Below are 25,924 nucleotides of genomic sequence, written 5' to 3'. Positions count from 1 at the left end.
GGTTTCAGTAGTTTGCATCACCACCTGTGATTGTGCAATGCTGTAGTCTAGTTGAATATCGATTTTTTTTATTTATATTCTGCTCAAATGTTCATTACAAAAATGTATTCTCAATAATAATGATATATTATATTTTGTGTCCTCTATTTCCCTAATGGGTGGGCCACCATTGACATTGCAGCTCAACTTGTGTTGTCAACAAACACATTTGATGTATCTGTCTTCTCTCACAGTCACCACAACCGTAGTATTCACTGGCGGAGAAAAGAGGGACGTGGTTTTCCTCATTGACGGCACAACAGTGGTGCGCAGCGAGTTCCCCGCCATCCGTGACATGATCGGGAGGGTCGTGGAAAAGCTGGACGTGGGTCTGGATCGGGTGAGGGTGTCAGTGGTGCAGTACAGCGACGGTGCCACGGTGGAGTTCCTCTTGAACGAGCACTCCACCAAAGACGAGGTCCGCCAGGCCACGAGGAAGCTTCAGAGCAGCGGTGGGAACCGTCGGAACACTGGCCGTGCACTTGAATGGATCTCCAAGAACATCTACCAGAAATCAGCAGGTAGCCGCATTGAGGAGGGAGTTCCTCAGTTCCTCATTCTAGTCACAGGGGGAAAGTCCAATGATGACGTCTCTGGACCGGTTAATCAGCTGAAGACCAACCAGGTTGCCCCTTTAGCAATCGGCACAAAGAATGCCGACCCCAATGAACTGAGGCAGATCGCCCTAAAGCCAGAACTTGCCTACTCCATTAACAACTTCGGGCAGCTTCCAACAGTGGAGCAGCAGCTTATTGCTTCAGTCAACACCATGACCACCACTGACATCTCCGGCAGTTTTGTTCCCTCAGTTTTGGATATTGGTAAGACATACTAGATTATTTAACCCAACGTAATTCTAAATAGTGCTTACCAATCAAAAATATTTTTGAATATGATGGAAATTTATGTTATGTTTTGTATGATATTGGCTCAACTGTTATGATCCTCTTGTTGACTTTTTTAAAGATATTTTGCCAACAAGAAAAGTGAAACACCACCTGCTTTACTTTTTCTTGTGTCTTACTTCTCAGCTAACCTCAACATGGGGAGGAAAGATATCATCTTTCTCATCGATGGCTCGGACACCACAGGCTCCAATGGCATCGCCCACATCCGTGACTTCATCCTCAACATCGTTCAGCAACTAGATGTGCAACTTGACCAGGTCCGGGTCGCTGTCGTCCAATATTCCGACAAGGTCAAGACAGAGTTCTCTCTCAACTCCCACAACAAAAAAACAGCTGTGCTCTCAGCCATCAAAAGACTACGCCAGCAGGGTGGAAGATCATCCGATCTTGCCAACGCCATCGAGTATGTGACCAGGAATGAGCTGAAAGCCTCGGCGGGTGTCCGGCTTGCGCAGGCCTCCCAGCATCTAGTGGTCCTTACCGGCAGAAGGTCCTCCACTGACGTGTCCGTGTACGGCCCTCTGCTTAAAGGCTCCCGGGTTAACTGCATCGGCATCGGGGCTGGTGCAGACTACAGGGAGCTCAACCAGATTGCCACCAGCTCTGCCGATGTTCTCCAGGTACCCGCTTTCCCCGGCTTGCCTGTCATTAAGGAGAGGTTTATTGCCAGGCTGAACGGAACAATGCCTGATGAGGCACCACCAGATTTTGTCGACCCAAGTAAGTGAAACCACGCAGAAATGCATTCTCACCTTATTCTGTATAAGAAATGTATTGATAAATACAAAATAAAATCAAAATAAATACTGTAGATATGATTCAACATGGCACCTCTCTCTTTCCCTCTATCCCTCTCTCTCGCTCTCTCACTCACTCTCTCTGTTCTCTCTCTCTGCATCAGGCCTCCCTAAAGCCAAGGTTGCTGATATTGTATTCTTGGTGGACGGCTCCATCAACCTGGGCAAGGACAACTTCAAGGAGGTGATGGGGTTCATCCAGAACCTCATCGACCTCTTCTTCACTGAGCGTGACAACCTTCAGATTGGCCTGGCGAGCTACACCACCGACGTCACCGACGTGTTCTACCTCAACACCTACAAGAACAAGGACGACATAATCGATGCCATCAGCCGCACCGAGTACAAGGGAGGCCGCAGGATCAATACAGGTACCGCCATCCACCACGTACAGGAGAACCACTTCATCAAAGATAAAGGCAGCAGGAAGGATGAGGGAATCGCCCAGATCCTGTTGATCATCACCGGCGGAAGGTCGGCCAGCGACAGCAAGACCGCAGCTCTGGCGTTAAAGGCCACCGGCGTGCGCATCTACGCTGTCGGCGTGGGTGACATTGAGGATGAGTTGAACAACCTGGCGAGTGAGGCCTCCACAGTGGCCAGGGCAAGCACGTTTGTGGAGCTCTCTGAGCTCAACGAGCAAATCCTTGAGACATTGGATGACGAGGTGAAGGGAATCAAGCTCTGCACTGGCGTGAGCCAGGAGCCCTCAAAAAGTGAGAATCATTTTAATTTTTCTTCCTTAGTGTTGGTATCAGGGGGACATAACATGGCATGTCTATTTAACTTCCTGATGATTGTTTTACTTACATTCACTTTCATATAGAACATTGATAAAAGAAATGACAAAAAAACATCTATATTAAAAGTTGTGGTACAGAGAAGCTCCAAACACCAACAACAAGCCAACCTCACCGTATCTCCTCTCTCTCTCTTTCAGCCTGCAGTCTGGAGGTGTTGGTAGGCTTTGATGTGTCCTCACCAAACATCTTCCAGGCCCAGAGGATCCTGGAGTCCAAGATGGGTGCCATCCTCCAAAGGATCACCAAGATGACGGGCATCAGTTGCTCGTCGGGCCAGATCCCATTGATCCAGGTGGGCATCCTGGCCATGGATGCCGCCTCAGAACCCGTCCACCTGGAGTTCACGGACAACGCCGACATGCTGTTCGAGGCATTCCGAGCACTGCGCGCCCGCGGACCCTACTTCCTCAATGCCAAGACCATTGCCGCATATGGGTCCAGGTTCAAAAGCCGAGCAGCAGATGCGGTCAAGGTGTGTCTGTTTGTCTCTTTTTATTTTTTACTTAATGTAATTATCTTCATAAACATGTAACTGTGTGAGAGCAGATTTGAAGTCTGCCATTTTAAGTTTGACTTGAGAGTAAAGCAAACCAATTTAAACAAATGCCATTCACGATTAATGAAATTAAATGATTGTCCACCCCCTGCACAGGTTGTGATCCATCTGACTGATGGTCTGGATGGCCAGTATAATGAAATTAAGAGACAGGTTGAAGAACTTAAGATTTCAGGTGAGGAGAATTATTATGTCTGGATAATAAGCGGTTGAAACGGCATTAACTGAGAAACATGCTGGACAAAGGGAATAGAATCTGAGTCTTATGTGTGTTGTGCCATGCTAGGTGTGAACAGCTTTATCCTGGTGGGTCTGGAGCGGGTACCCAGGTTTGAGGAGGCCGTGCTCCTGGAGTTTGGCCGCGGCTTCAGGTACACCAGACCCCTCAGAGTTAATGTCATGGACTTGGACTACGAGCTTCTGGAGGAACTGGTGAGTGGTGTCTAGGGTTGAAAAGCTACATGTAATTTATCAAAGTTACCAGAATCTTCTGTAATTAACAGGTAATCTATGGCAATCTATGATACATTTTGTCATTTATACTTGAATAACTTTTAAAAATGTATTCATATATAATATTACCTGTTTTATATCTGTGTCCAAATAATGCATTTGTTTCTGGTGGATAGACCATATGGTTCAAGAGAAAATAGCCTTATTAATGAAAAAAGCATCTAATCCAAAATCGAATGAAAAACTCTTCCAACTATTGTCTTTTTCACAACTGCCATCAGTTTTGCCCCAACAAAGACCTATTGACATGGTATTATAAATTAAAGTGATTAAAGAAAAATATAAAGGATATTTCATGCTGATTCCCTCATATTAAACACCATTGGGATTCATTAAGTTGATGGTTTATATTTAGGATAATGTTTTACAGCGTTGTCATTCTCTACTTATTTTAAAATAATGGTAATCATTTAAAAAAATATATTTTACATGTGATAAGGCCACACTGAGGGCCAGAGATAATGACAGACACTTGTGATGTAATGAAGTAACCAAAAATGCCACTAGACGTATTTGATCAAATTCTATACCCTTGAAAGTGACCAAAAATCTGGTAGTTTACTGGTAAAATTTCAACCCTAGTGATTGCAACCCTAGTGGTGTTACAGTCACTCACTACTGAAATGTTACCTGTTTTTGTACTTGTACCTATACTGTACCATACAGCCCAACTGCCATGTAACCCAACTTTGCCCCACAAACGCTTTGAGGAAAGAACCTGGAGAAAGACTAAGGACTAAACTATAGTATGACCACATTGAACATCTTAAAGGAAGATAATTTAAGTCCCAGTCAAGTCACAGAGATGCACATTTTGATTGAGTGGATAATCAACCAATTATCTTGGCTGTACACAATTGTTTTTGTTCCGTCTTCAATTCCAACTTTGTAAACTTTGCAATTTACAGGACAACATTGCTGAGAGGGAGTGTTGCGCGGTGCCATGCAAATGCACCGGCAGAAGGGGAGACAGAGGAGCAGTCGGACTTGGAGGACTGAAGGTTACTAATCTTCTTTATTATTATTACTTGAACTTAAGTATGCTAATATTAAGTGTATAAATAAAAAAATGGCTAGGAAAATGTTTCTGTAGATGATGAAAGGCCTTGTGCTTTACTATTGTGATGAGTTAGTTATACAGTGTAGATTTATGCATAATATACTTCTTATCTTGCAGGGTGGTCCAGGCGGAGCAGGTGGAGCAGGACATCCCGGAGATGAGGGTGGATCCGTAAGTCAGATTTATGTTCATACTTTATCTGAAACCTTATTAATAACCCCACAAATACATGTTCAGCTTTCTTTCTGTCTTCTTTAGTAAGACTGTGCCCTCAGTCCACACTATACACCTGCTCTGAAGTTTAATAGTAATAATTCCAGATGCTCAAAGTGCAATCAAATCTAATTTTATTTGTTGCGTGCACAGGATACAACAGGCGTAAAACAGTACAGTGAAATGCTTCCTTACAAGCTCTTCCGCAACGATGCAGAGAATACTAGGTCACAAATGTGTAGGACCCTAGGGTGATGCACGGCAACCATCGTCAATCTCAATGTTATTCGATACAGTGTACGTACGCTATGTTTTGTTACATGAAATCTCTTACTTCTCGTCCTGTGACAGGGAGACAGAGGTCCTCCTGGTGTCAACGGAACTCAAGGTTTCCAGGGATGTCCTGGACAGAGGGGCATCAAGGTAAGTACCCAGTTAGCACCACTGTATCAATCATCAGGTTAATTGATGTGAAATCATAATGGAATGTAGTACTTTTTTTTATTTAACAATAGATATCTCTTTTTCTCTCTCTTGATCAGGGTGGTCGTGGGTACTCTGGAGAAAAGGTGAGTTTTTGAAATTGAGAAATTGCCTTCAGGAAGTATTCACACCCCTTGACTTAAAAATAAATATAACAAATAAAACAGTAATATATCTTGATTAAATAAGTATTCAATTACATTTTAGAATCATTTTTGGCAGTGATTACAGTTGTGAGTCTTTCTGGGTAAGTCTCTAAGAGTTTTGCCACCTGGATTGTATAATATTTGCACTTTATTCTTTTTTTTTATTCTTCAAGCTCTGTCAAGTTGGTTGTTGATCGATGCTATACAGACATTTCATGTCTTGCCATAGATTTGCAAACCGATTTAAGTCAAATTTGTAACTAGGCCACTCAGGAACATTCAATGTCATATTGGTAAGCATCTCCAGTGTATATTTGACCTTGTGTGTTTGGTCCTGCTGTCCTGCTGTCCTGCTGAAAGGTGACTTTGTCTCCCAGTGCCTGTTGGAAAGCAGACTGAACCAAGTTTTCCTCTACTGAGGGACCTTGCAGATAATTGTATATGTTGGGTACAGAGATGAGGTAGTCAGTTATTGCACACAGAGTTCGTACATGTAACTTATTATGTGACTTGTTAAGCACATTTTTACTCCTGAACGTATTTAGGCTTGCAATAACACATGGGTTGAAAACTTATTGACTCAAGACATTTCAACTTTTCATTTTTTATAAATGTTTGAAAATGTCTGGGAGCATAATTCCGCTTTGACATCATGGGGTATTGTGTGTAGGCCAGTGACATAAAATGTTAATGTAATCTATTTTAAATTCAGGCTGTAAAACAACAAAATGTTGAAGTCAAGGCATGTGAATACTTTCTGAAGGCACTGTATATTCAAATGATAATCGATACAGTATATTGATCACATAATACTGATGATTGTTTGAATGTTAATGATGAGTATCAACCCCCAACAACCCTTGTCTTCTATCAGGGTGAATTTGGAGAGATTGGCCTGGATGGCATCAATGGAGAAGAGGTAAGAAAAACATAACTTTAAGATATTTTAAACTATGGCATGGACTGTCCTACCGAACTTCAAGGGAACAGTTACAGCTTTTAAAATCTTGGTTCCATGCAAGAAGGGCCTTTGAAATCCACTCTATAATCCACCATCTTACATAGCTAAATAGCTAAATAGTAAATCCAACTTTGAGTGCTTTTGCTTTGAAGTTGTTCCCACAAATCAGACCCACAGTAGTAGAGACTAATATGATGACTTATGATTAACGTTTAGACCACACTGTAATGTGTGGCTGACTGATTTATTGCCTTCCACTAGGGCAAGAGTGGAGTCACTGGACCCCCAGGAGACAGAGGAAACCCTGGGAGAAGGGTGAGTCCTCGTATGGTCATTGCAACCTCACAAATATAATGTTTTGATACTTTTCCATGCATTCATTAATTTTCATGATTCTGATATGGTTATCACTCACAGATACTTCTGTGTTCTTTGTGTTCAGGGACCCAAAGGAACTAAAGGACATGCAGGAGACATTGGGGATACCGGAATCCGAGGAGATCCTGTGAGTATCCTCTGACCACTTCCAGATCAGAGCTTGTTTTCTTTACATAATGATTTTATTCAGGGCCAGGGATGGGTAAATTGATCCTGGTTCGATCATCATTTGGTATTACCTTATAATGATATCATGACAAGTAATGATTGGGATTCTTATGGTAAATATAACAGAGAAACAAACCAAACTAGTCAGCCAAGTATTTCTACCACATTATTAAGAGCCAAACTGATTCTGAATCTGATTCCATTTGCTTTATGTTTCCTAGGGAACCACAGGGCGAGATAACAATGTGGCTGGACCTAAAGGAGACCCAGGCGATGTCGGCCCAGTGGTAATGTCTTCCTGACTCTCTTCCTCTCACCAAGCTATAATGTGAACTGCTTTGGAGATTACAGTGTTTTGTATAGGAAATTAACTATCCAGTATCCAGGTATTCTTGATATTTTGAGTGCTTTTTTGTCATTGCACAGTGAGTACGAGTGAGCATGTTCATCACTAATTTCCTGTTTAAATAGTAACTTAAATAGTTTCTCTCACTGATGGACTTTGTCTTGAATCGTAGGGAGAGCCAGGGGACGATGGTAAGATGGGAGGCCCCGGTGAACCAGGCAGGACGGTAGGACCACTCTCTCTCTTCTTCTCTATTACTAAAAGCTCTTGTCTGATATTTGGCTTAATGTTTCATTAAACACAATAGTTGGGTCGTTCCACCAATTTGGTGCCTTTTGAGTGTAACTTGTTAAAAAAAAACATTTGATTTCACCTCATTTTAATATTTTGTCAAATTTTAATCAAATTTACATTTTTACATAATTTACATAATTTACATAATTACATAATACATTTTAATCAAATTGAAGTTTTCCCATCTCAAGAGGTTAAATAAATAAATGGCTATAGTAAGTGCCTGATAAGTGACAAATAAAGTAACAGGGTTGACTGTAACAGGGTTAACCGTAACAGGGTTGACAATTTATTCTTAAATCAGCCATGAATCCCCTTGTGACATTGGGAATGGATGCTTGTTGTGTGCAACAGGGAGTGGCAGTCGCAAGCTTCACAAAATAATAACATTATTCAAAAATTTCTAGCCCGTCAATATATGTGACCGACCGGCTCGATTCGGTCTTCTGTAGCAGAATTTGATTATTATTATTTTTTTAACGTTGGATAAAAGTAGAGGTGCAGAGCACTTGAATATTTTGGTATACCTACTGGAGAGCTTTTCTTTGTCTACACCCATTCAGCATCATTCAGACCCTCTTAAGCCTTAGCCCCATCCATCGCTTTAAGGATTCCCATGTGAGGCCATGTGCTAAAAATAATAAATACGGTAGTGTACTAAACATCCTCAAGATTTTAAGACTAAAAGTTGGTTTATACTACGTCTATTAACATGTTTGTTGACATTTGTCACAGGGACATCCAACATCAAACAAGTATAAACAAAAGTATAAACACAAAAACTACAGGCTGCATGACATCAGCAGCCTGGTAGTCCAAAATGACATAACTTGTGTATTTTAAAACCAATAAACCCATTTGTTTAAAAATGTATTTAGTATAGGTCAATCTAGCAAACCAGGCAACTAAAACCAACTTTCTGAACAATGTTTTGGTTAGTTTCTAGCTTGTTAGCTAGCTAGCTAATGTGAAGTTAGCTGGCTAGCTAGTTCAAATACTGACCATATCATATAGCTGACAACGTCTTAACTTCAGCTAATTTGTATGAATTATTACAGGAAAATAAACTCACAAGATCATTGTTTACAAGTTAATGGTGAGCCAATTACAGAAAATAGCTTACGGTTGTGAGTGTGATGAAATAAAAGCTGAGCATTCTACCAGAGAATGTTTGAACTTGGACACTGTCTCGTTGGCCTAAGGTTATATCTTAATTTGACTTTGGAGCAGGTCATATTGTTCTTTACCGTCTCTGGTAAACACACACTATATAAAATAAAATAAAAGTGTATTTGTCACATGCGCAGGATACAGAATGTGTAAATGGTATAGTGAAATGGTTATAGTGGAGTCTTTTGTTTAGACATGTAACTAACATGTAGCTAGCTAAACAATGAACCATAATCCAAACTACTAACATTACTACACTGCAAAAATCTGCAGGTAGCTAAACAAACTAGGTTCAATGTTAGCTAGCTAACTAACATTAGGCTACAACTAGCAATGCAAATGGCTCTGCGATATGAATAATATTACTACACAGATCATACACGTAACATTAGCTAGCACGCCAGTCAGATAACATTCGCTAACAGTACGCTTTAACTTGCAATAAAAATGACTTTCTGACAAAATTTGAAATGTATCATATCTGAAAATGTAGCTAGCTAGACTCTGTTACCTGTATACATGGATGAACGCTTCTCCCTCTCTGTCATGGATGCCATGGTTGCCCTTACTTTAAAGCTGTAATCTGGAGACAGGTGTTTTATACAACAGCCTTCTACGTGTTCTGTTTTTGACTCACTCCGCATATTTTCAATCAAACGCCTGAAATTTCTCCATCTCCTTAGCTTCCAACTGGCATTCCACTGATTTCAAAACTCGGTTATCCAGAAAGTGGAGAGCCTTAGCCAAATTTGTGCAGTTCTTTGTGATATCTTTCAAAAAAGCTGCTATAAAAATGATTACCTACACATACTAAGCAGCTCATATGACAGACAAAAGCGTGCTACATGGCAGACCAATCCGAACTCATCTCTTGGCCTATCCAGCCCAGCCATAGCCAAAAATAATAAAACCGTCTCACTTCACCTGCCGTACTGTATGATTTGATGTTCGGTGTTTCTTTCAAATAATTTAAAAAAAGAAGCAGTTTCACCATATTAAAACTAGAGTTCAGTTCACATACCAGAGTTGGCCTTAAAACGAGTTACAGAATGAATCACTAATCACATTAAATAAATAATAATCTTCGAAATGACTTTGTCAAAGCAACAAAATATCTAGGGCTTTACAGTGATGGTGAAACTGGAGAGATTTTGGGATTAAGTGGGTTCAAATCTTCCTAGAAGTGACACAGGGTTGACAGAGGGAAATGTCAAAATGCTGAATTTGGCACTTTAGCAAGCCTTTATCAAAAATGGGATATATTGAATAATAAATTGGATATATAAATTGGACATATTTTATAATAAATTGGATATATTGAATAATCCATGAGATCTAAATGAAAAGGCACTTCATTTAATATAACAGGCTTTTAAAATTAAAATGTTCTACTTAAAATGTCAAAATGCACTCATTTTGTGGAACTACCCAGTTTACTTACCTCCACCACATTATGAGGTAACTCAGTAATAACAGTGGCTGTTTAATTTGTTTCTTTCCTGTTTGCATTATTCTAGGGTTCTGATGGTAGAAGAGGCCCACCCGGACAAGCTGTAAGTGAACCCTGAACCTGACCACTTGATGCGTTGCTTAAGAAAGCCTAATGTTTCTTAACCAAGCTACATTACTGTATCTGCCATCAGGCAAACCAGCACCCTCAATCCCCATTACCCGTTGCTATCTGCATATCTATGACACTTCACATGCACTCGTCAGACTTACGAACACACTACATACACCCACACTGTATACGTACTGTACATACTAGCACGTGTGTAGAATTTGCAGTAGCATATATGTAGCATATAGCATAATAACATTACCCACACTTAGCAAACTTAACATCAACAAACATCCATTTCTTTTGATGATCAAACTTAGCATATCAGGCTAGCAGCTGTCCTTACTTACATTGGGCTGACTTTCCTTAGTGTTAGCTACTCAATTATCTACAATAAACCCACTTCATCTAATTTCAACAAACTGATCATGTTTACTGAGGTCCACTCTCTGTGGGGTCATAGGAAAGCGGATGTTTCTGGTTTTCAGGGATACAGTATTTTCAACGGAATTTCTGTTTCCCCTGAAAAACGGAAGTGAGGACCCCGCTTTTTAGGCTTTTTATGCCTGCTAAAAAGATGGTTACCTGAGGTCTAATCATACACTGAACTTAATTGAGACGAGACATGGGTTTCTCTTATGTTATAGGGAGACCCTGGCAAACCCGGAGGTAACGGTGTGCAGGGAGAGCCAGGTATCGGAGGATCCAGGGTAAGTGCATCCGTCCACTCTGTGTGTTTTTTGTTGTTGATAGCACATTGTGTAGCTTAAGCTGTGCATGTATATCCTCCCATGCTAGATTTGATCAATTACTTTCATCACACTTTTATTGGTATCAGTCATTATGGGGGCTTTCATAGTAGCCATGTCTATACTGGAGCTAGGTGGCTGAACTAAGTCCAACAGGCAATTGTCCTTCAGATTCAAATCACACTCACTTTGTAACTAAACACAATTTTTTATCCACCAAATCCATTGATCACTTTGATTCAACAGGAGACCAGTTTCTGATTTAGATGCGTGTGTGTGATGCTTTGTCCTATTTAGGGCCAAGCTGGACCAATTGGTGCACCTGGTACCAGAGGTGAGGACGGGAACCCTGGACCAAGGGTAAGGAAACTACCAGAGACATTTTGAATATGACACACCTCTGATATTGGCATATCAGGTTCTGCAGTATGTTAAGACCTTAGTCTCTGCTGTGTATCAAAACATAACGCTTCTAAAAGGAATGGTGCCGAAAACGTTGGTTCTAATTAATGTAGATTGTACAGTGCCTTGCGAAAGTATTCGCCCCCCTTGAACTTTGCGACCTTTTGCCACATTTCAGGCTTCAAACATAAAGATATAAAACTGTATTTTTTTGTGAAGAATCAACAACAAGTGGGACACAATCATGAAGTGGAACGACATTTATTGGATATTTCAAACTTTTTTAGTAACTGAAAAATTGGGCGTGCAAAATTATTCAGCCCCCTTAAGTTAATACTTTGTAGCGCCACCTTTTGCTGCGATTACAGCTGTAAGTCGTTTGGGGTATGTCTCTATCAGTTTTGCACATCGAGAGACTGAAATGTTTTCCCATTCCTCCTTGCAAAACAGCTCGAGCTCAGTGAGGTTGGATGGAGAGCATTTGTGAACAGCAGTTTTCAGTTCTTTCCACAGATTCTCGATTGGATTCAGGTCTGGACTTTGACTTGGCCATTCTAACACCTGGATATGTTTATTTTTGAACCATTCCATTGTAGATTTTGCTTTATGTTTTGGATCATTGTCTTGTTGGAAGACAAATCTCCGTCCCAGTCTCAGTTCTTTTGCAGACTCCATCAGGTTTTCTTCCAGAATGGTCCTGTATTTGGCTCCATCCATCTTCCCATCAATTTTAACCATCTTCCCTGTCCCTGCTGAAGAAAAGCAGGCCCAAACCATGATGCTGCCACCATCATGTTTGACAGTGGGGATGGTGTGTTCAGGGTGATGAGCTGTGTTGCTTTTACGCCAAACATAATGTTTTGCATTGTTGCCAAAAAGTTCAATTTTGGTTTCATCTGACCAGAGCACCTTCTTCCACATGTTTGGTGTGTCTCCCAGGTGGCTTGTGGCAAACTTTAAACAACACTTTTTATGGATATCTTTAAGAAATGGCTTTCTTCTTGCCACTCTTCCATAAAGGCCAGATTTGTGCAATATACGACTGATTGTTGTCCTATGGACAGAGTCTCCCACCTCAGCTGTAGATCTCTGCAGTTCATCCAGAGTGATCATGGGCCTCTTGGCTGCATCTCTGATCATTCTTCTCCTTGTATGAGCTGAAAGTTTAGAGGGACGGACAGGTCTTGGTAGATTTGCAGTGGTCTGATACGCCTTCCATTTCAATATTATCGCTTGCACAGTGCTCCTTGGGATGTTTAAAGCTTGGGAAATCTTTTTGTATCCAAATCCGGCTTTAAACTTCTTCACAACAGTATCTCGGACCTGCCTGGTGTGTTCCTTGTTCTTCATTATGCTCTTTGCGCTTTTAACGGACCTCTGAGACTATCACAGTGCAGGTGCATTTATACGGAGACTTGATTACACACAGGTGGATTGTATTTATCATCATTAGTCATTTAGGTCAACATTGGATCATTCAGAGATCCTCACTGAACTTCTGGAGAGAGTTTGCTGCACTGAAAGTAAAGGGGCTGAATAATTTTGCACGCCCAATTTTTCAGTTTTTGATTTGAAATATCCAATAAATGTCGTTCCACTTCATGATTGTGTCCCACTTGTTGTTGATTCTTCACCAAAAAATACAGTTTTATATCTTTATGTTTGAAGCCTGAAATGTGGCAAAAGGTCGCAAAGTTAAAGGGGGCAGAATACTTTCGCAAGGCACTGTATATCTATCTACCCATTCATCTTTGACCTAATTGTTTCAAAATGTCCTCCCAAGTGGAGCAGCAGTCTAAGGCACTGCATCGCAGTACTTGAGGCATCACTACAGACCCAGGTTCGATCCCGGGCTGTGTCGCAGCCGGCAGCGACCGGGAGACCCATGATGCGGCACACAATTGGACCAGCGGCATCCGGGTTAGGGGAGGGTTTAGCCGGCTGGGATGTCCTTGTCCCATCGTGCTCTAGCGACTCATGTGTGTACAGTGTTTCCTATGACACATCGGTGCGGGTTAAGCGAGCAGTCTGTCAAGAAGCAGTGCGGCTTGGCATGGTCGTGTTTTGGAGAACACATGGCTCTCGACCTTCGCCTCTCCCGAGTCCGTACGGGAGTTGCAGCGATGGAACAAGACTGAAACTACCAATTGGATACAACGAAATTGGGGAGAAAAAAAGGAGTCAAAAATATATATGTTTCAATGTGCCACAGAGTGATGAATTACCATAGGGTTTTAGTCCTCTTTGATATAAGAAGTTTGTACTTTGAGCTGTACTGCACATCACCATATGACTTGATGAAAAGGCATCTAATTGTGTATAATAGTAAACACAAACAACTTGCGGTCGGAAAGAAGCAACACATGTTCTCTAGGAAACACAGACAAAATGAATACCTCCCAGCTGGCACACATTTCACATGTGCAGTGCATTTGGAAAGTATATGCAGACCCCTTGATTTTTTTCACATTTTGTTACGTTACGGCCTTGATCTAAAAATGATTCAAACATTCTTTCCCTCATAAATCTACACACAATGCCCCGTAATGACAAAGCAAAAACAGGCTGTTATAAATGTTTGCGCATGTATAAAAAGCAAAATTCAGATCCTTTACTCAGTACTTTGTTGAAGCACCTTTGGCAGCGATTACAGCCTCAAGTCTTCTTGGATATGGCGCTACAAGCTTGGCACACCTGTATTTGTCGAGTTTCTCTCATTCTTCTCTGCAGATCCTCTCAAGATCTGTCAGGTTGGATGGGGAGCGTTACTGCACAGCTATTTTCAGGTCTCTCCAGAGATGTTAGATCGGGTTCAAAACCAGGCTTTGGCTGGGCCCGTAAAGGACACTGAGACTTTTCCTGAAGCCGCTCCTGCATTGTCTTGGCTGTGTGTTTAGGGTCATTGTCCTGTTGACAACCTTCGTCCAAGTCTGAGCAGGTTTTCATCAAGGATCTTTCTATACTTTGCTCCGTGCATCTTTGCCTCAATCCTAACTAGTCTCCCAGTTCATGCCACTAAAAATCATCCCCACAGCAGGATGCTGCCACCACCATGCTTCATTGTAGGGATGGTGCCAGGTTTCCTCCAGACGTGACACTAGGCATTCAGGCCAAAGAGTTCAATATTAGTTTAATCAGAACAGAGAATCTTGTTCCTCATGGTCTGAGAGTCTTTAGGTGCATTTTGGCACTCCAAGCGGTCTGTCATGTGCCTTTTACTAAGGAGTGGCTTACGTCTGGCCACTCTACCATGAAGGCCTGATTGGTGGAGTGCTGCAGAGATGGTTGTCCTTCTGGAAGTTTCTCCCATCTCCACAAATGAACTCTAGAGCTCTGTCAGTGACCATCGGGTTCTTGGTCTTGGTGGTTTCAAACTTCTTCCATTTAAGAATGATGGAAGGCCACTGTGTTCTTGGAGACCTTCAATGCTGCATACATTTTTTGGTTCCCTTACCCAGATATGTGCCTCAACACAATCTTGTCTTTGAGCTATATGGACAATTCCTTCAACCTCATAGCTTGGCTTTTGCTCTGGCATGCACTGTCAACTGTGAGACCTTATATAGACAGATGTGTGCCTTTCCAAATCATGCCTATTCAATTGAATTTACCACAGGTGGACTCCAATCAAGTTGTATAAACATCTCAAGGATGGTCAATGGAAACAGGATGCACCTGAGCTCAATTTCGAGTCTCATAGCGAAGGGTCTGAATATGTGATATTTCATTTATTTTATTTTATTTAATACATTTGCTAAAATGTATAAAAACCTCTTTTCACTTTGTCATTATGGGGTTTTGTGTGTAGATTGTTGAGAAGTTTTTTCCATTCAACTTTAGAATAACGCTGTAACATAACAAATTGTGGAAAAAGTCAAAGGGCTTGAATACTTTTTGAGGGCACTGTACGACAACAGGCATTGTTTCAGCATCGATGTAACTTCTTCGATGACTGTGTCATGGGTGTCAATGGTGATAAGATTTCTCTGATTTTTAAATGTTTTATTCCAGGGCCCAGGAGGAGCCCAGGGACCCCCCGGAAACAATGGCAGGAGAGGACCTCTCGGTCGCAAGGTACTGAACTTAACTGATCATCATTGGCATCGCTCTAGTCTAGCTAATGCTTCAGTCATCCCAGGCCCTATTTAGGTTACAGTATAATCACATTGGCCTAAGCCTCCCACTCTCCTGTTACTGGACACACATACACAGCCTATTAGAGTCAACATAGAATGCTCCCTAACAAAACATCCAGGCCCGTGTGTCACATCTATTTCAAATAAAAGGGTTGAATGCATGTAAATCTAGATGAAATCTCTGCACAATTCAGAAGGAATGTGCTCTCTCTCTTTTTCTCTCTCTTTCTCTGGCTCTCTCTTCCCTCTCTCCTCTCTCTTTCTTTTTATATCTCTCCCTGTGTACCATCTCTACTATCTCTCTCTCTCTCTGGCTGTATCTCTGTATCTTTCGTTATAGGGTGAGCCAGGAGAGCCCGGACCCAAAGGCATCGTGGGACCTCTGGGACCTCGTGGTGAACCTGTAAGTCAATACATCACATCCTGTCAGCTCAACACAACTGGAACCTAGGGAAGGTTAACCAACTGACTATTAATCAGATTGTAGATTACATGAGATCAACATACATTGAGATGGATACAATAAAAATACACAAGTGTAATAAATCATATTGATGTTATTGCAGTTGGAATTATCTTCTTACACTTCTTATCCTATGAAATTGATACATTTATGAGATTAATTGTTTCATTTGTAGCCCTATGGAATGGTGTTCATATGAATTTAGGCTTAGAGCAGTGTGACACTTTGATTTCCTCCAAATTCTCTACCTTTCTCCTGAAGTGTGCACTTGCACTCTCCCAACCATAGATTTAAGCATTGGATTGGCGTAAGCAATAAGCATTGGCAGGAGGGAGTTTCCACCAATGGCAAAGGGATAGTTCCCCCAAATTCCAAATGTACAGTACTTTCTGAAAGTACTCAGACCCTTTGACTTTTCCCAAATTTTGTTACGATACAGCCTTATTCTGAAATGGATTACATTCGATTTTTTCCTCTTCAATCTACACACAATACCCCATAATGGCAAAGCAAAAACAGGTCTTTAGACATTTTTGCCAATGTAATAAAAATAAAAAATGAAATATCACATTTACATAAGTATTCAGACACTTTACTCAGTACTTTCTTGAAGCAACTTTGGCAGCGGTTACAGCGTCGAGTCTTGTATGATGCTACAAGGTTGGCACACCTGTATTTGGCGACTTTCATTCTTCTCTGCAGATCCTCTCAAGCTCTGTCAGGTTGGATGCGGAAAACCACTGCACAGCTATTTTCAGGTCTCTCCAGAGATGTTAGATTGGGTTTAAGTCTGGGCTCTGGCTGGGCCACTAAAGGACATTCAGAGACTGGTGCTGAAGCCACCTCATGGCTGGGTTTTTGCTCTGACATGCTGTGGGACTGTGGGACCGTATATAGACAGGTGTATGGCCTTCCAAATCATGTCCAATCAATTGAATTTACCACAGGTGGACTCTAATCAAGTTGTAGAAACATCTCAAGGATGATCAATGGAAACAGGATGCACCTGAGCTAAATTTCTAGTCTCATAGCAAAGGGTCTGAATACTTATGTAAAAAAGGCATTTCTGTTTTTTATAAATTTGCTTAAAATCTTTTTTCGCTTTGTCATTATGGTGTATTATGTGTAGATTGATGAGGAAATATTTGTATTTAAACCATTTTAGAATAAGGCTGTGATGTAACAAAATGTGGAAAAAGTCAAGGGGTCTGAATGCTTTCTGAATGCACTGTATATAACAGTTTTCTTACCCTATAAGCAGGTAAGACAGAAATCCATACTTTGGTTTCTTTTACCAGGCCAGATCAATGTTAAATCAATATGAGGATGTGTGTAATTACACACTTCAGGAGACGGGTAGAGAATCTGGACTCAACCTTAGATGTGCTCCAGGCTCCTAGGCCTACTGATGGTAATCTGGATTTCACAGTCATGGCCAGTTCAAGGAGCAGCAGGATTTATGTCTCTGAGCTCCTCTCACTCCTCAGAACCTAACACCAAACATTCTATCTCGCTTCATTGGCTTCTTACGTGATCTGTTCCCATTCTGTGAGTTAGTCCCTGGTACAAGTACAGGGCTCTCCAACCCTGTTCCTGGAGCGTTACCCTCCTGTAGGTTTTCTATCCAACCCTAGTTGTAACTAACCTGATTCAGCTTATCAACCAGCTAATTATTAGAATCAGGTACGGAAGATTAGGGTTGGAGAGCCCTGTATTTGTACATACTATCCTTGTACTCTAATGATCAGTTTAGATAAGTGCATACAGTTTTCTCCTCAACCATTACCTCAGGCTGTATATTAGACCTGGGTTTAAAAAGTATTTGAGACTTGCAAATACTTTGAGTGTTTTCTTGTGCCTGCCTGGAGTGCCATATGGGCAGGGTAGGCACTTTTGGGACCATTTCATTACTTATGTTGCCCCAGGCAGGCTCAATCAAGCACAGTGAAAGTATTTGATGATTTTGAATACTATTTGAACCCAGGTCAGCTGCACTTACAGCGACATTGTTCGGTGTTAGTTTAACGCACATGGTACTTTTAACTATAAGATTGGGTCAGTAGACAATACTGTGCCATCTGTCAAATTGCAGTAAGCACAGTATCATCTTCTTACAGGGCGAAGATGGTCGAGATGGATTTGGAATCGCAGGGCCCAAAGGAAGAAAGGTAAATAATCAAACCTTTGACAAAATGCGATTTGCAACTGTTTGTACTGTACGCACAATATATTCATCTGTTCAGTCCAAGCTGTCCAATCTGCACCGAAATAATTCATGTAATCATGTTGTATGTAATGTTGTCTGGAGCAGCCTACTACTTTTAAATATCCAACAAAATCAATCAGTCAATCAATCAATGTTCTATGTTATAATGAGCTTGCATGATATCTGAAATTGCCTTGTATGCTCAAATGAACAGACAAGTGTCTTCCTTACAGGGTGATGAGGGCTTCCCAGGATTCCCAGGACCAAAGGTAATGTCAAGGACATAATCACTGTCACATTTCATTCAGTTAAACGCAAGAATTGTTCAAATTTTCACTCAAATAATCTCAGGTTGTAATATGACCTGTAATATGGGCTCTCTTGAATTAGTCACTTTTGACACAAGGGTTGTGTTCACTAAGGCACACCGTAGCAAAATGTTTTGCACTGGAAAATGATAACGATCATTTCCTATTAGACAGGTTCACATGGTACCTTCCCGTTTCGAGCCATTTACTTCAGTTTCTTGCCAAATTAACATGACCAAGGTTTCTGTCTTATTGTTCCCTGTGACGGTTCCCACACTGATGTTTCTGTCACCATACAGGGAGCGGCAGGTGATGGCGGAACCAATGGCGGACCAGGACCCATGGGAAACCGTGGCCAGAGGGTGAATGTTTTAGCTGGGGTGGGAGACTGGGATAAGGAGTGCTGTGTGCTCTGGGAGTTTCTTAACTGCCATTATAACTAAAACAACCACTGATATGTGTTTGTTTTACCTACCTTAGTTGACTGCACAGACTGTAAGTTGCTCTGGATATCAGGGTAGAGTGTACAGTATGGATAAATTATGTGTATGTTTGGAATGTCATCATACACAATGATGTTTTAAATCAAACTTTTTATGCTGTTGTATTGCTCTTCTAGGGTGTTTCAGGAGAAATTGGTACTCCAGGACAGAAGGGAGAGGTTGGATACCCGGGACCTTATGTAAGCACTGACTTAACTGTACATCATGGATCCCTTTCCCGTACCCAGATTAATCCTGGTCCTGGACTGAAAAGCACGTTCAATCGACATTCTCCATTTAGAATGATTTTTAGTCCAATACTAGGCTTAATCTGGGTCCAGGAAACCAGCCCCATGTGTTTACAACCCGGAGAGACCCTTTATAAACACATTCTCTCCTTTGCTCTGTACAATAGTCCATAATTGCATAAAGATGAATTCATAGTAATGACTAATAGTCTAAGACTAGTTAGTAGTTAAAAAAAAACATTTACATAAGTATTACGACCCTTTACTCAGTACTTTGTTGAATCCCCTTTGGCAGTGATTACAGCCTTGAGTCTTCTTTGGGTATGATGCTACAAGCTTGGCAACCCTGTATTTGGGGAGTTTCTCCCATTCTTCTCTGCAGATACTATCAAGCTCTGTCAGGTTGGATGGGGAGCATCGCTGCCCAATTATTTTCAGGTCTCTCCAGAGATGTCCGATGGTGTTCAAGTCTGGGCTCTGGCTGGGCCACTCAAGGACATTCAGAGACTTGTCAAAATCTAATCAAATCCAATTGTATTTATCACATGCGCCGAATACAACAGATGTAGACCTTAAAGTGAAATGCTTACTTACGAGCCCTTAACCAACAATGCAGTTTTAAGAAAAGTGTTAAGAAAGTATTTACTAAAATAAACTGAAGCAATGTGCGATGACACAGGTTAGTCGAGCTAATTGAGGTAATATGTACATGTAGGTAGAGGTAAAGTGACTATGCATATATAATAAGCAGAGAGTAGCAACAGCGTAAAAATGGAGTCATTGCAAATAGTCTGGGTAGCCATTTGGTTAGCTGTTCAGGAGTCTTATGGCTTGGGGGTAGAAGCTGTTAAGAAGCATTTTGGACCTAGACTTGGCGCTCCGGTAACGCTTGCTGTGCGGTAGCAGAGAGAACATTCTATAAAATATCAGTGAATACACTTTCCAGTTGGTCAGCGCATGCTCGGAGTACACGTCCTGGTAATCAGTCTGGCCCTCCGGGCTTGTGAATGTTGACCTGTTTAAAGGTCTTACTCAGATCAGCTACGGAGAGTGTGATCACACAGTCGTCTGAAACACCTGGTGCTTTTATGTATGCCATCAAACAAGCAAAGTGTCAATACAGGACTAAGATTGAATCCTACTGCACCGGCTCCGATACTCGTCAGAGGTGGCAGGGATACGTATTATTTGCTTGCCTTGAAGCGCGCACAGAAGTCATTTAGCTCGTCTGGTAGGCTCATGTCACTGGGCAGCTCATGGCTGTGCTTCCCTTTGTAGTCAGTAATAATACGTATCCCTGCCACCTCTGACGAGTATCGGAGCCGGTGCAGTAGGATTCAATCTTAGTCCTGTATTGACACTTTGCTTGTTTGATGGTTCGTCGGAGAGCATAGCGGGATTTCTCATAAGCATCCGGGTTAGAATCCCGCTCCTTGAAAGCTGCAGCTCTACCCTTTAGCTCAGTACGGATGTTGACTCTAATCAATGGTTTCTCGTTGTGGTATTTACGTACAGTCACTGTGGGGACGACATCATCAATGCACTTATTGATGAAGCCAGTGACTGATGTGGTGTACTCCTCAATGCCATCTGAAGAGTCCTGGAACATATTCCAGTCTGTGCTAGCAAAACAGTAGCTTAGCATCTGCGTCATCTTACCTCTTCCATATTGACGAGTAACTGGTACATCCTGCTTTAGTTTTTGCTTCTAAGCAGGAATCAGGAGGATAGAGTTACGGTCAGATTTGCCAAATGGAGGGCGAAGGAGAGCTTTGTACGCATCTCTGTGTGTGGAGTAAAGGTGCTCTAGAGTTTTTTTCCCTCTGGTTGCACATTTAAAATGCTGGTAGAAATGAGGAAAAATGTATTTAAGTTTCCCTGCATTAAAGTCCCCGGCCACTAGGAGCGCCGCCTCTGGATGAGCATTTTCTTGTTTGCTTATGGCCTTATACAGCTTGTTGAGTACGGTCTTAATGCCAGCATTGGTTTGTGGTGGAAAATAGAAAGCTACAAAAAATATAGATGATACTCTCTTGGTAAATAGTGTGGTCTTCAACTTATCATGAGATACTCACGCAAAACCTCAAGACTTCACTTGTATTAGATTTCGTGCACCAGCTGTTATTGACAAATAGACACAGACGGCCACCCCTTGTCTTACCGGAGGCAGCTCTTCCATATTGCAGATCCACGGAAAATACAGCCAAATACAGCCATCTTTATGCTGTCTATGTCGCTGTCTATGTCGGAGCTCATATAGTTTATTATCCAATGATTGCATGTTGGCTAATAGGACTGATGGTAGAGGCCAGTTACCCAAAGCCACTCCTGTGTTGGGTGCTCTTGGCTGTGCGCTTAGGGTTGTTGTCCTGTTGGAAGGTGAACCTTCACCATAGTTTGAGGTCCTGAGTGCTCTGGGGCAGGTTTTCATCAAGGATCTCTCTGTACTTTGCTCCATTCATCTTTCCCTCGATCCTGACTAGTCTCCCAGTCCCTGCCTCTGAAAAACATCCCCACAGCATGATGCTGCCACCACCATGCTTCACCATAGGGATGGTGCCAGGTTTCCTCCAGACGTGACGCTTGGCATTCAGGCCAATGTGTTCAATCTTGGTTTCATCAGACCAGAGAATCTTGTTTTTCATGTTCTGAGAATCCTTTAGGTGTCAAGCGGACTGTCATGTGCCTTTTTACTGAGGAGTGGCTTCCGTCTGGCCACTCTACCATAAAGTTATGATTGGTGGAGAGCTGCAGAGATTGTTGTCCTTCTTGAAGGTTCTCCCATCTCCACAGAGGAACTCCAGAGCTCTGTCAGAGAGACCATCGGGTACTTAGTCACCTCACCTCTCTGACCAAAACCTCAATTTGGCCGGGAGGCCAGCTCTAGGAAGAGTCTTGGTGGTTATAAACTTCTTCCATTTAAGAATGATGGAGGCCACTGTGTTCTTGGGGGCCTTCATTGCTGTAGAAAAGTTTTGTTACCCTTCTCCAGATCTGTGCCTCATACACAGTCCTGTCTCGGAGGTGAGGGACCTTATATGGACAGGTGTGGGCATTTCCAAATCATGTCCAATCAATTTAATTTAGGATGATCAATGGAAACAGGATGCACCTGAGCTCAATTTGAAGTCTCATAGCATAGGGTCTGAATACTTGTGTAAATAAAGTATTTCTGTTTTTAATACATTTGCAAGAATTTCTGAAAACCTGTTTTTGCTTTGTCATTATGGGGTATTTTGTTTAGATTGTTGAGGATTTTTTTCTTCTTCATTTAATCCATTTTAGAATAAGGCTGTAATGTAACAAATGTGGAAAAGGGGAAGGAGTCTGAATACTTTCTGAATGCACTGTACAGCATGTCACATTGTAAATGTATAGAATATGTATTGTTTATAACGTCAACACAATCCGTTCATTGTTTATGTAATTGACACAAATAATGGTGTTGTTATCTAGAGTGGTGTCAGTCCTGAGAGTGTGTCCTGTTGCTTTGTTTCCTTCCAGCTGTGTCCATCTGTTGTTCAACTCTGCTGTTTGTCTTCCCACAGGGCCAGAAAGGACCGAGAGGACCTGGCGTTGTGGTGAGAGTCCATTTATCAGACAGAAAATATTTTGTATAGGAAATTTTACCAAAAAAAAGTTTACATGTGTGGAATATGTATAATTGTCTTAACATCAGTTTTAAATGGTTCCTTTTCTCTTCAGCAATGTGACTTGGTGAAGAAAATCAGAGACAACTGTCGTAAGTAAAAAACTGCTTACACTGATTAGTATGTAATGTACCTTATTTAACTGATTCATTGGTGCCGAAAAGGGATGCCAGGACCCCCCATCCTTAATGTCGTGTAAACCCACCTTAGATGCACACTGCATAACCCACCTCCCTCTCCTGCTCTGGCACTCATATACTTGACATAGGAGTATTAATGCCCCAAAACCTGTTTTCTTTTTCGTTTTATTCTTAGCTTGCTGCTATGGTCAGCAGGAGTGCCCACTCTACCCTACCGAGCTGGCCTTCGCACTGGACACCTCCGAAAACGTGGGTAGGCCTGACTTCAACAACATGCGTGACACCGTGCTCCGCCTGGTTGGCAACATCACCATTGCCGAGAGCAACTGCCCCCGCGGCGCCCGAGTGGCCCTCACCCTCTACAACAATGAAGTGACCACCGAAATCCGCTTTGCAGACGGGCTGAAGCGGCGTGCACTGGTGCAGCGTGTGGAGGGCCTCCAGGCATTACAGACGCGCAAACAGCGTAGCCTGGAGACAGCCATGAACTTCCTGGCGCAGAACACCTTCAAGAGGGTGCGCAGCGGCTTCCTCATGAGGAAGGTGGCCATCTTCTTTGTTAATGGGCCAGTGAAGGATCAGCGGGCGGTAAGCGCAGCCGCCCTACGCCTCTATGACTCCGGCATCGCCTCAGTGTTCCTGACCAATAAAGAGGATGGCCAGCTCACCAGAGCTCTGAAGGTAACGTAAAGCGGGTTTAAGGAGGAGACAAGAGGCAGAAAAATAGGCTCTGTCACCAAAACACAGAGCATGTTTATAATTTTGGCTCTAATGTCTGCACCAGCATACTGTAGAATGAGGCAATGTATTCTGCATGCAATGTGGTAGTATAGATATTGAAATGTAGTTATTGTTCTGGTACCTGAAAGTAGTATACAACACTTAAACATGAATTTACAGAGATGTCTTGTCAGCTGACCTGAACATGTTTTTTTACATGTTGTTACCTCCTCTCTTTGTGTCAGATGAACAGCACTGGGTCAGCACTGGGTCAGGTGATTGTGCTGCCCAATCCCGGAAGTGCACAGTACATCTCAGCTATCCAAAAGGTCATGAACTGCCACATCTGCCTGGGTAAGAGCTTTTAGAGACTAACTTCACACAAATTCTGCAATGAACTTTTATTTGAATTTCTATTCAACAACCAATAAGTACATTGTGCATTCTTGTGTTCTACATTTTTTTATGGAACACTATTTATTTTTAATGGTGTTACGGATTTTCCCACACTTTCCTTCTGATCATAGTAGTTCTATTGTAAGCTAATTGGATGCACATTGCCTGCCATTGACAGTTGCAGAAAAATAGCTTTCTAAACAAATCCAGTGGGACATAATGAAAACCATAACAAGCCAAAATGCCTGAGCCCATTTATGTGTTCCTTTGTTCTCCAGACTCCTGCGCCCCGGACCAAATGTGTGACTATGCCCCCCCTCAGCAGTCAAGAGACAGGAGGGCCTCCACCACTGATGTGGACATTGACATGGCCTTTGTCATGGATAGCTCCGAGACCACTTACCCCACCGACTTCACTGAGATGAAACGCTACGTTGCACACATCGTAGAGCAGCTGGAAGTCTCGTCGGACCCCGTGGCATCCATCCACCACGCCCGCGTGGCTGTAATCCAGCATGCTCCCTACGAGTTCCTGCGCAACAGCAGCGGCTCACCCATCCTTGTGGATGTGGGCCTGACTGACCACCGCTCGGCCCAGGACATCCGCAACTTCCTACTTGAGAAGACGCCCCAACTGGAGGGTGGGCGGGCGCTGGCAGTGGCCATCGAGCACACGGTGGAGCAGGTGTTTGAGAAAGCACCCCACCAGCGAGACCTCAAGGTTCTGATGTTGTTTGTGACAGGCCCTGTGGAGCAGGATGAGGAGCAGCTGGTTGCTGTGGCCACCGAGGCCAAGTGTAAGGGCTATTTCTTGGTCATCCTGGGTGTGGGCGAGAAGCTGGGTGCTGGGGACACCCGCGTGCTGACGCGCATGGCCAGCGAGCCATCCGACGTCTTCTTCAAGAGGCTGACCAGCACCACGCACTTCTACGACATGCACATTCAGAACTTTGGCCGACTGCTGCCCAAGTATCTCAGCAGTGAGTGCATTATTTTACACTGTTGCTGTCTATTGAGTATCTGTTTGATTTATTTTAATCTTGTATTCACTGAAAACAGGTTTTTCATGGACAAAGCAAATTCAATAATAAGATTGAAATCACATACTTGTGGACACATTGATTGTCGTTCTGGTTTTAATTGTGGAAACCACTTAGAAACCTTTAATGGCCTTTTTGTCAGTTTGATACTGTATGTGAATATTGTCCTTTTCCTCCTGTGTCTGCAGTTGAGAACGTTTTCTACATGTCCCCTGAAGTCTCCAAAAACTGTCACTGGTACCAGAGTGACCAGTCATTCCCCAAGTTCCCCTTCCCCAAGTCACACCACAGCCAAGAGTGAGTATTCAGATCATGTTTATCACGTGTATAGTTACAACATTTTTTGTCATGTTTGTCATGTAAATCGCTATATAGATATCTTTATGTATTGGTAGAATCCTATATAACGTGTCAATAATCCACTCTGCGTAGGAAACATCAAAAACACGAAAACCACCAGGCAGTCCATCCAAGAAAGCACAATGGTACATTAAATAAAAATACAATTGTAGGGTTTACCACCAGTTCAATAAATCAACAGCAGTCATGCTTTGTCTCCCGTGGTGGTTCAAAGACTGATCATTTGTG

The 25,924-nt window shown here is 42.2% G+C and overlaps 1 protein-coding gene across 2 annotated transcripts in view; it reads left to right on the top strand.

The window, feature by feature from the left end:
* Positions 1 to 25,924, top strand: part of LOC109904091 (uncharacterized) — a 52,751-nt gene that overhangs the window by 19,223 nt on the left and 7,604 nt on the right. For both annotated transcript variants that reach the window (XM_031793738.1, XM_031793735.1), the window contains exons 22-52: positions 234 to 860; positions 1,071 to 1,667; positions 1,849 to 2,460; positions 2,685 to 3,019; positions 3,200 to 3,278; positions 3,390 to 3,535; positions 4,525 to 4,617; positions 4,794 to 4,847; positions 5,241 to 5,312; positions 5,432 to 5,458; positions 6,393 to 6,437; positions 6,741 to 6,794; positions 6,922 to 6,984; positions 7,247 to 7,312; positions 7,544 to 7,597; positions 10,353 to 10,388; positions 11,044 to 11,106; positions 11,443 to 11,505; positions 15,559 to 15,621; positions 16,024 to 16,086; positions 18,264 to 18,314; positions 18,586 to 18,621; positions 18,960 to 19,022; positions 19,280 to 19,342; positions 22,939 to 22,971; positions 23,096 to 23,132; positions 23,356 to 23,861; positions 24,146 to 24,254; positions 24,575 to 25,276; positions 25,525 to 25,633; positions 25,769 to 25,821. In XM_031793738.1, coding sequence (XP_031649598.1) covers positions 234 to 860; positions 1,071 to 1,667; positions 1,849 to 2,460; positions 2,685 to 3,019; positions 3,200 to 3,278; positions 3,390 to 3,535; positions 4,525 to 4,617; positions 4,794 to 4,847; positions 5,241 to 5,312; positions 5,432 to 5,458; positions 6,393 to 6,437; positions 6,741 to 6,794; positions 6,922 to 6,984; positions 7,247 to 7,312; positions 7,544 to 7,597; positions 10,353 to 10,388; positions 11,044 to 11,106; positions 11,443 to 11,505; positions 15,559 to 15,621; positions 16,024 to 16,086; positions 18,264 to 18,314; positions 18,586 to 18,621; positions 18,960 to 19,022; positions 19,280 to 19,342; positions 22,939 to 22,971; positions 23,096 to 23,132; positions 23,356 to 23,861; positions 24,146 to 24,254; positions 24,575 to 25,276; positions 25,525 to 25,633; positions 25,769 to 25,821 — 4,974 coding nt within the window. The remainder of the gene's footprint in view (positions 1 to 233; positions 861 to 1,070; positions 1,668 to 1,848; positions 2,461 to 2,684; positions 3,020 to 3,199; positions 3,279 to 3,389; positions 3,536 to 4,524; positions 4,618 to 4,793; positions 4,848 to 5,240; positions 5,313 to 5,431; positions 5,459 to 6,392; positions 6,438 to 6,740; positions 6,795 to 6,921; positions 6,985 to 7,246; positions 7,313 to 7,543; positions 7,598 to 10,352; positions 10,389 to 11,043; positions 11,107 to 11,442; positions 11,506 to 15,558; positions 15,622 to 16,023; positions 16,087 to 18,263; positions 18,315 to 18,585; positions 18,622 to 18,959; positions 19,023 to 19,279; positions 19,343 to 22,938; positions 22,972 to 23,095; positions 23,133 to 23,355; positions 23,862 to 24,145; positions 24,255 to 24,574; positions 25,277 to 25,524; positions 25,634 to 25,768; positions 25,822 to 25,924) is intronic.

This window comes from Oncorhynchus kisutch, linkage group LG2 (assembly GCF_002021735.2).
Source record: "Oncorhynchus kisutch isolate 150728-3 linkage group LG2, Okis_V2, whole genome shotgun sequence".
NCBI lineage: Eukaryota > Metazoa > Chordata > Actinopteri > Salmoniformes > Salmonidae > Oncorhynchus > Oncorhynchus kisutch.
This window is presented reverse-complemented; position numbering and strand designations above follow the sequence as displayed.